An 8,300-nucleotide genomic window follows, 5' to 3' on the forward strand; every position below is an offset into this window, starting at 1 on the left:
TCGGCTTTACTCAATTTGCTTAGGAAGCTAACACCATGCGCACTGATGAGAAAGTGGCGACTATGGCCTTGACGCGACGTGGGCTTGGCGATTAATGATGTTTCTGTAGAATTAATACCGGTTGTTTCTGATGCTTTAAAAGTATCAATATTGAGCCGATTAATCACGTTGGAAACAAAGCGGTGGAGTAAATCATGTGTCTGTTCTGGACTTAAGTAATCTGCCATGAATTTAAACCATTTAATTTAATTTTAATTGTTTTCTCGCGGAATCCCGCAACCGTCTCAACTATGCGCAACCGCCCCTACTTTAATTTGATGTCAACAACCAAAACAGCTTTTCTTCTCCTCTACTCCCCCACAGTCAAATGCCATACTTGAATCTAACAGCTCCCCCGGAGCTATCATATACATGCGCAAACTATGCTAACTAGCAAGAGGCCGTTTCTGGCTGATGAAGAGTTGGGGAAGAAGGACGACGACCATCGACCACGGAAGCCTTCGTATTTCTGGCGCTCGTCAAAACGATGGAAGCTACCACGACTGCGGCGGATTATATTAGGAGTTGGCGCATTGTATATGGTATATCTCTTCTTTAGAAATATGCCCACCGATCTTTCGCCTGCTCCGGAGCGGTTTAGCCCTTCACTTGCAGAAACGCGACACAGAGCTGGAATGCCATGGTCCCCTCCCGCAGCATCGCCCGCCGTCCCTCAACGAGGCCCTCCTCCACGGGACGAGTTTGCGCCTGAAGGAAATCTTTACTATGAGGGAAGCATTCATTTCCACTCGCTTGGTAAAAATTTGTATAGATTTCGCAAATTACCTGGTGCCCATGCATTGCCTACCAGTCGTGCAGTTGTCTTCGCTGGTGCGAGTTTGAAGAGCATCTCCGATCTTCTTCCTCTCGCTTGTAAGATGGCTAATGAAAGAGCCAATGAAGTCCATTTTGTGCTCATGGGGAGGGATTACGTCTCGATTGAAGGTATCCAGCACGTGAATGGCATCGATGACAGTGGCTGTCCTGTCTATTGGCATGGTATGTTTAGACATTCCTCTCGCGCTCTGTGAAACAGCTTGCTGAGGCTTAGCTTGTAGATGGTCGGGTAGATTACGCGCAGTGGTCAACGGATGCCCGAATGGAGAGGGCTGTTGCCTCCGGGTTAACTTACGTGCACGCTTACCTATCTCCCCAAGCCGTGATCACACAAGGCGAGTCCTTGGAAGAAGTGTTTTTCTTACAAGGTATTGAGAAGAAGGCTCGAGAGCTCGGGACCGCCCATATCGTGCTTCCCACCGCGGCTAGGGATATTATGTGGATGTCTTCCTTGGATAGTCACTCTCTTCAAGGTATTTATATAGATCGATTTCGACTATTTCGATGTATGAGATGTCAGGACTAACACAGAATTAATCTATAGCGTGGAATGATGTACGCATCGAGATGCTGATCCAAGCTCCTACCGAGTCCTCGGGGTCTTTTATCAGACTAATTCGATCTCTGAAAGATGCGGACTACCTTGGATCAGTGCCCGGCCTGACTATTGAGTTGCCCCATAATGTGGATCCACAACTTCTCCGGTTTCTGAAGACAATGAAATGGCCCTCTAGCGCCTCGAACAAGGTCACTCTCCGCCGACGTGTGCGACATGGCGTCTTGGATGCGGCTGAAGCTTCTTTGAGAACTGCGGAAGCTTTCTATCCCCAGGATCCAAACATGACCCATGTGCTTATGCTTTCTCCACAAACGGAGTTATCGGCTTCTTTTTACCACTACCTAAAGCATACTGTGTTGAAATACAAATACTCCGCAAGCGCGGGACAGATGACATCTGATTTACTTGGAATATCATTAGAGCTTCCGTCCTCGCTTCCTACTAACGATGAATCATACAACTTTCCAATTACTGATACACGTCGTTTCCCGGGCTTGGATGAAAGAGAGGCCATGCCTGTCGCCTTGGGACAGGTTCCGAACAGCAACGCGGCGTTGTATTTCGGAGACAAATGGGTCGAATTCCAGTCTTTTCTTTCTGAACGGCTTGCCAAGGAAGAGACTTTGTCTCACGAGAAGGTCATTTCAGAGAGATACCCGGCTGTTATGGAGTACTTACTGGAATTCATGCGTGCAAAAGACTACTATTTACTCTATCCAGCTGCTAGGAGCACCCAGACTCTAGCAACCGTTCATAGTGACTTATTCCAGCCCCCAGAAGAATACTCCGAAGAAAACTGGGCCAATTCCACCAAGCCTGATAATGCTGACGATTGATCTAATTGAACGCGGAACTGTCTCTTAAGTACCCTTGAACATCTTCTTACTTTATGGGACCCCGTAGTAATTCAATCGATCACATTGCCCATCGAGGCAGCTCGGCTACATACCTCTAACAATCTAAACCGCTGGTTCCTCTGCTATTCTATGAGATGTCTTCAACATGCCGTCCATTCCAGGGGCATTTGGGGCCTTCCCTTGATTGCATGAGACTTAAACTTCATAGCCCTGGTTTGAGATATTTTCTTCACGTTTTACAAGATGATCCCGCCTGCGGGACGTCTGAGTTTATGAACGATATAGTATGTGCCTGGAATCGAAGATCAATTTGAAGGTACGAAGTCTGCGTGAGTGACTAAGAGAGGTGATGGATGATGATGTGCATGATACTAGCTTCGACACCTTCATCACGCTCATTGAGGTGCCTTTAATCGACCTTCGTTGAATAGTCCACTGTTCGAAACGCAGCAAGTTCGCTTATATTCTACGTTTCTTTCTTTACCGGGGCCACAAAAGGCTCCTCGCAATTAGTCATACCGATGGCCTTTATCTCAATACCATTTTTACGCTGTACCTCATTATCTATAGTTTAAGTCTATGCCGTCTACCATAAGCGGTAGCAAATGTGCTCCATATGTATGTAAGAATTTCTTGGCGGAACTGGTCTTACATAATCAGGCGGTAGCTCCACCCGCAGCGCAACGCAATGGCGATGAGCGACAGCTCTCTCTGCTTCCATCAACAAGCTCACCCTCCCGTCTCTGCCCCATCGCTCGTCGTGCAGAGGCTTGTTCTACTATAATTATTTGTTTTTCTCACACTCGACACCTCCTGCCTTTGATTCATAAGCTCCAAAATTTCTCGATAGCACATAGATATATTTTGACGCCAGTTACCCGTCAGAATGGCGAAAGAAGGCGAGCGGTCAGCTCCCGCCGACAAGGGCAAAGGCAAGGTTGATGATGTGAAGGACCTGCCCGGGGCGAAGAAGGCCCCGACCGATGAAAAGCAACAAGCCGATGGAAAGAAGAAGGATGAAGAGCCCAAGGAAGGTATGTTGTGGTCTTGAGTCAAAGCCACTTGTGTGCACCGGACAATCCTCCGGCCTTATGCGGATGTTAACTGGACGAATCATCTAGAAGAGCTAAGTGAGGAGGATCAGCAACTGAAAAATGAGCTGGAGATGCTCGTAGAGAGATTAAAGGTATGGTTATTTAACCTAGGCCTAAGATATGCTGAACGATGACGTTAACGTGCCCGCTTTGTATCTAGGAACCCGATACCTCCCTTTACGGTCCCGCCTTAGACGCCATTAAGAATTTTATTAAGACTTCAACCTCTTCGATGACAGCTGTTCCCAAGCCTCTTAAGTTCCTCCGACCACACTACGATGAGCTTACGGGAGTCTATGAGAAATGGTCCGCTGGCTCGGTTAAGGTTGGTTTCTCTTTCTTGGTATGGTCCGCATGGGGTCTAATCATACATTGGTATAATCCAGGACTCCTTGGCCGATATGCTTTCCGTGCTCGGAATGACTTATGGAGATGAGGAGAAACTCGAGACACTGAAGTACCGGCTGTTGACAAAGTCGGAGGACCTTGGTTCTTGGGGCCACGAATACATTAGACATCTGGCATTGGAAATCGGCCAAGAATACCAGAACAGGTTAAACGCTGAGAAGGGTGTACAGGACTTGATCGATCTCGCGCTGTCTCTTGTCCCGTACTTCTTGAGCCATAATGCCGAAGCTGATGCCGTTGACCTTCTGAGCGAGCTCGAAATTATCGAAGAGATCCCCCGCTTCTTGGACGAGAACACATACTCGAGAGTCTGTCTATACATGGTTTCCATGGTCAATCTCCTCACATATCCTGAAGACCAGCAGTTCCTCCGAACGGCCCACGAAATCTATGTCCGCTACAAGGAATTCACCAAGGCAGTTGTTCTCGCCATCCGTTTGAACGACACCGAGCTTATTAAGAGCGATATCAATGCCACCTCGGATAGGTCACTGAAGAAACAGATGGCTTTCCTTGTTGCTAGACAACAAATATGGCTGGACATGCCTGATGAGGAGGAAGACCAATCTTTCATGGACTGCCTTAACAATACCTTAATCCCCAGTCACTTCAAATCTCTCGGAAAGGAGCTCAACATTCTCGACCCCAAGATGCCAGAAGATATTTACAAAACGCACTTGGAAAGCAGCCGCGGAGCTGGTTTGACTAACGTCGACTCTGCGCGCCACAATCTCGCCAGCGCCTTTGTCAACTCATTTGCCAACGCTGGATTTGGAAATGACAAGATGATGCTGGTTGAGGGTGATAAAGGCCCATGGGTCTGGAAGACGAAGGACGATGGCATGTTGTCGACAACGGCTTCAATGGGTATGCTACTGCACAGGGATGTCGATGTCGGGCTTGATAAGATCGACAAATTCACGTATGCCACGGAAGATCAGATCAAGGCTGGTGCACTACTGTCTATTGGTATCCTAAACTCGGGTGTCCGGTTGGATTCCGATCCTGCCCTGGCGCTTCTGAGCGATCCCGATAACCTGGAAGCTAAGAACGTGCCGATGAGAGTCGCATCTATCATGGGTCTTGGTTTGGCTTATGCTGGATCTAATAAGGAGGAACTCCTCGATGTTCTGCTTCCGATTGTCGAGGATGTGTCGCTTGATATGCAACTATCTGCGATGGCTGCCGTCGCCTTGGGTTTGATTTTCGTCGGTTCCTCCAACCATCAAGTTAGCGAGGCAATTGCCACGACCCTGATGGATGAGGAGCGCCAGAAGCAGCTCAAGAACAAGTGGACGCGTTTCATGGCTCTTGGTCTGGCGCTTCTTTACTTCGGCCGCCAAGAAGAGGTTGATGTCATTCTTGATATTCTCAAAGCCGTGGACCACCCTATGGCTAAGCCCACATCTGTACTTGCCTCCGTTTGCGCGTGGGCTGGAACAGGTACAGTCCTCAAGCTGCAGGAACTCCTTCACATCTGCAACGACATCATTGAGGAGAGCGATGAAAACAAGGGCGACGAGCTTGTTCAGTCATACGCTGTGTTGGGTCTATCGCTAATTGCTATGGGTGAGGAAGTGGGTCAAGACATGATTCTTAGACAATTTGGCCATTTGATGCATTACGGCGCGAGCAACATCCGGAAGGCCGTTCCCCTTGCTATGGGTTTGATTACCCCTAGCAACCCACAGATGAAGGTGTATGACACCTTGTCGCGCTACAGCCACGATAATGACAATGACGTTGCCATCAACGCAATTTTCGCCATGGGTCTTTGCGGTGCTGGTACCAACAATGCTCGTTTGGCACAGCTACTTAGGCAGTTGGCCAGCTACTACCACCGTGACCAGAACTCCCTGTTCATGGTCCGCATTGCCCAAGGTCTCCTGCATATGGGCAAGGGCACCATGACATTGAATCCTTTCCACACTGATCGCCAGGTCCTCTCTCGTGTCTCGGCTGCCGGTCTGCTCACAGTCCTCGTGTCTATGATCGACGCCAAACAATTCATCCTTGCAGAACACCACTACCTACTCTATTTCCTTATCACCGCCATGTATCCTCGCTTCCTTGTTACACTCGACGAGGACCTACAACCCCTCACCGTGAATGTGCGAGTGGGACAGGCTGTGGATGTTGTTGGACAGGCTGGACGTCCTAAGACCATCACTGGCTGGCAAACACAAAGTACCCCAGTCCTTCTCGCATACGGTGAAAGAGCAGAGCTTGAGGATGAGCAGTATATCCCTCTCAGCAGCACACTCGAGGGGTTGGTCATTCTCCGCAAAGTAAGTTCACCTTCTACTCCTGCATGGATAGCAAAGTAACTAACAGGCTTCGTTACAGAACCCCAATTGGGAGGGGGAGCAGAGTACTGCTTAAGAAGTGATATACTGTTTTTCTATAAATTATGCGGGTTTAGTCGAGTCCAGGAAGACACAGCCGGCGCTCTGATATGATTTGGTCTAATGTATTCAGCACGAGTCGGAAAATGACATGCATTGTTTTCCATGATTAAGCCATGGTTTTGTATCTGGTCTAGATTTTGGTGGAGGTAGCGTACGGGTCACCGAGCTTATACTGAGTATAGCCCATAACCCATCTTTTGCACTGAACCTGATAGTAGGCCCTGCGTACAAAACAAATATGACTAGAATAGAACTAGATTAGCGGTGGGTGTAGCCATCCATTTCACCTACTATTCCGAAATCTGGATGGGCAAATTGTAGCTCACTGCCCTCGAGGTCCCCAAAAAAGGTTGAATTATACTCCCGGAAAGGAAAGTAGGGCATAGGGCAAGGGGGGGCTGTCACTTTTTCTCCATCCAAGTCCGCGGCATCTTTCAGTATGCAGTTTGCGGTTTAAGAAGGTCACTGGCTCTATTGTCCTAGGCTTCGGTGACTATAGACAATCATGAAGCTCGATGCAAAGGCGATTCGTTACCTCACTTCTGAAGATTTCCGTGTTCTCTCTGCGGTATGCCCCTCATCACCCCGCGATTTCTTGCCGTTTTGGTAGCTTGTTGTCTGACAGCTAACAAAAGACATTTTTAGGTTGAGACTGGAAGCAGGAACCATGAAGTCGTTCCGACCCCATTGATCGCAAATATCTCAGGTCTCCGAGGTGGTAGTGGTGTAAACCGAGCTATTTCGAATCTGGCGAAAACCAATCTTATTGCAAAGGTGAAGAATGCCAAATGTACGTCGTCGATCGCGCACTTTCTTTCGTCATGTCTCTAGACTACATGCTAATTGTCACTGTCTCTATAGACGACGGATATCGTCTTACCTACGGTGGCCTCGATTATCTAGCGCTCAACGCTCACCAAAAGCAAAAATGCATCTACTCCGTCGGAAACCAAATCGGTGTCGGAAAGGAATCAGACATCATCGTGGTTGCGAATCATCAGGGAACACAGCGCATTCTCAAGATCCATCGTCTCGGTCGCATTTCTTTCCGAACAGTCAAAACTAACCGAGACTACCTACGACACCGCCAAACTGGCTCGTGGATGTATATGTCACGCTTGGCGGCGATGAAGGAATATGCATTCATGAAGGCACTTGGAGAGAACGGTTTCTCAGTACCAGAGCCTATCGCGCAGAACAGACACACGATTGTCATGAGTCTCATTGACGCCTTCCCACTACGCCAGATCTCGACGGTTCCGAACCCAGCCCTCTTGTACTCAGAACTTATGGATACGATCATGAGACTGGCTCAGTATGGGTTAATCCATGGTGACTTTAACGAATTCAATATCCTTATCAAAGAAGAGGAGGACCCCAATGCGAAGGGCAAAGCCCCAGCAGACACAGAGAACGACGAGAACATCCGGCTGGTTCCGGTCATCATTGATTTCCCGCAGATGGTATCGATCGATCACGCCAATGCAGAGATGTACTTTGACCGTGATGTGAACTGTATCAAGCGTTACTTCCAGCGGAAGTTCCGCTATGTGAGCGATGAGCCAGGCCCGTTCTTCGCTGACGCTAAGAAGCAACTTCTTGAGAACCCCGGAAAGCGGCTGGACGTTGAAGTTGAAGCATCTGGGTTCTCAAGGAAGATGGCTCGTGAACTGGAAGCATACATGAAGGAGGTCGGCGCCAATGAAGAAGAAGAGCGAGGAAGCGATGACGAAGAGGATCATTCGGGGTCGGAGGATGAAGCCGAGGGCGACGTGAACGCAGATGAAGAGAGCGGTGCCGAAAAGTTGAAGGAGTCTAAGTCTGATGCGGTCGATGAGAGTTCTCGACGACTGGGCGAATTGCACGTTTCCTAGACATTGAAGGACCGCAAGGAGTTTAATGAGTAAATTTAGATGATAGTAATGACCATTATGAGCGTTTAAAGACTAAATTGCTCGAGTGTGCTTCAGCAGTATTTAAATTCAGTAATTCATAGAAATCTAGATATCTTTCTCTTTTCTCTTCTCTTTTTTTATTTTTTTGTCAGCTATTATTTTTCTGATAATCCTTATTTTATTTTATTTTTTTTTTTTTTTAC

The 8,300-nt window shown here is 48.0% G+C and overlaps 3 protein-coding genes across 3 annotated transcripts; all 3 read left to right on the forward strand.

Moving 5' to 3' along the window:
- The first annotated feature begins 304 nt into the window (after positions 1–304).
- On the forward strand, positions 305–2,847 carry BDV27DRAFT_137905 (uncharacterized protein). Its single transcript, XM_032069098.1, has 3 exons — positions 305–1,038; positions 1,098–1,349; positions 1,421–2,847. Exons 1-3 carry the CDS (start codon positions 423–425, stop codon positions 2,269–2,271), a joined length of 1,719 nt encoding a protein of 572 aa, XP_031921418.1. The 5' UTR covers positions 305–422; the 3' UTR covers positions 2,272–2,847.
- A 149-nt stretch (positions 2,848–2,996) lies between these two features.
- BDV27DRAFT_71006 (proteasome regulatory particle base subunit RPN1) lies at positions 2,997–6,409 on the forward strand. The gene is made up of 5 exons (XM_032077364.1): positions 2,997–3,326; positions 3,414–3,478; positions 3,547–3,711; positions 3,773–6,082; positions 6,141–6,409. Exons 1-5 carry the CDS (start codon positions 3,179–3,181, stop codon positions 6,174–6,176), a joined length of 2,724 nt encoding a protein of 907 aa, XP_031921419.1. The 5' UTR covers positions 2,997–3,178; the 3' UTR covers positions 6,177–6,409.
- Positions 6,410–6,669: 260 nt separating this feature from the next.
- BDV27DRAFT_137909 (protein kinase RIO2) lies at positions 6,670–8,153 on the forward strand. The gene is made up of 3 exons (XM_032069099.1): positions 6,670–6,770; positions 6,848–6,992; positions 7,064–8,153. Exons 1-3 carry the CDS (start codon positions 6,708–6,710, stop codon positions 8,074–8,076), a joined length of 1,221 nt encoding a protein of 406 aa, XP_031921420.1. The 5' UTR covers positions 6,670–6,707; the 3' UTR covers positions 8,077–8,153.
- Positions 8,154–8,300: the final 147 nt, after the last annotated feature.

Source organism: Aspergillus caelatus (genome assembly GCF_009193585.1).
Source record: "Aspergillus caelatus strain CBS 763.97 unplaced genomic scaffold BDV27scaffold_342, whole genome shotgun sequence".
In the NCBI taxonomy this organism is placed as follows: domain Eukaryota; kingdom Fungi; phylum Ascomycota; class Eurotiomycetes; order Eurotiales; family Aspergillaceae; genus Aspergillus; species Aspergillus caelatus.

Excerpts from the sequence above, each read along its gene's own strand:
- BDV27DRAFT_137905 (XM_032069098.1), top strand. The coding sequence starts at position 423 with ATGCTAACTAGCAAGAGGCCGTTTCTGGCTGATGAAGAGTTGGGGAAG. Across the intron at positions 1,039-1,097 it reads CTGTCCTGTCTATTGGCATG|ATGGTCGGGTAGATTACGCG; the intron begins GTATGTTTAGAC and ends CTTAGCTTGTAG. Across the intron at positions 1,350-1,420 it reads GGATAGTCACTCTCTTCAAG|CGTGGAATGATGTACGCATC; the intron begins GTATTTATATAG and ends ATTAATCTATAG.
- BDV27DRAFT_71006 (XM_032077364.1), top strand. The coding sequence starts at position 3,179 with ATGGCGAAAGAAGGCGAGCGGTCAGCTCCCGCCGACAAGGGCAAAGGC. Across the intron at positions 3,327-3,413 it reads GGATGAAGAGCCCAAGGAAG|AAGAGCTAAGTGAGGAGGAT; the intron begins GTATGTTGTGGT and ends CGAATCATCTAG. Across the intron at positions 3,712-3,772 it reads GGTCCGCTGGCTCGGTTAAG|GACTCCTTGGCCGATATGCT; the intron begins GTTGGTTTCTCT and ends GGTATAATCCAG.
- BDV27DRAFT_137909 (XM_032069099.1), top strand. The coding sequence starts at position 6,708 with ATGAAGCTCGATGCAAAGGCGATTCGTTACCTCACTTCTGAAGATTTC. Across the intron at positions 6,771-6,847 it reads ATTTCCGTGTTCTCTCTGCG|GTTGAGACTGGAAGCAGGAA; the intron begins GTATGCCCCTCA and ends AGACATTTTTAG. Across the intron at positions 6,993-7,063 it reads AAAGGTGAAGAATGCCAAAT|ACGACGGATATCGTCTTACC; the intron begins GTACGTCGTCGA and ends CTGTCTCTATAG.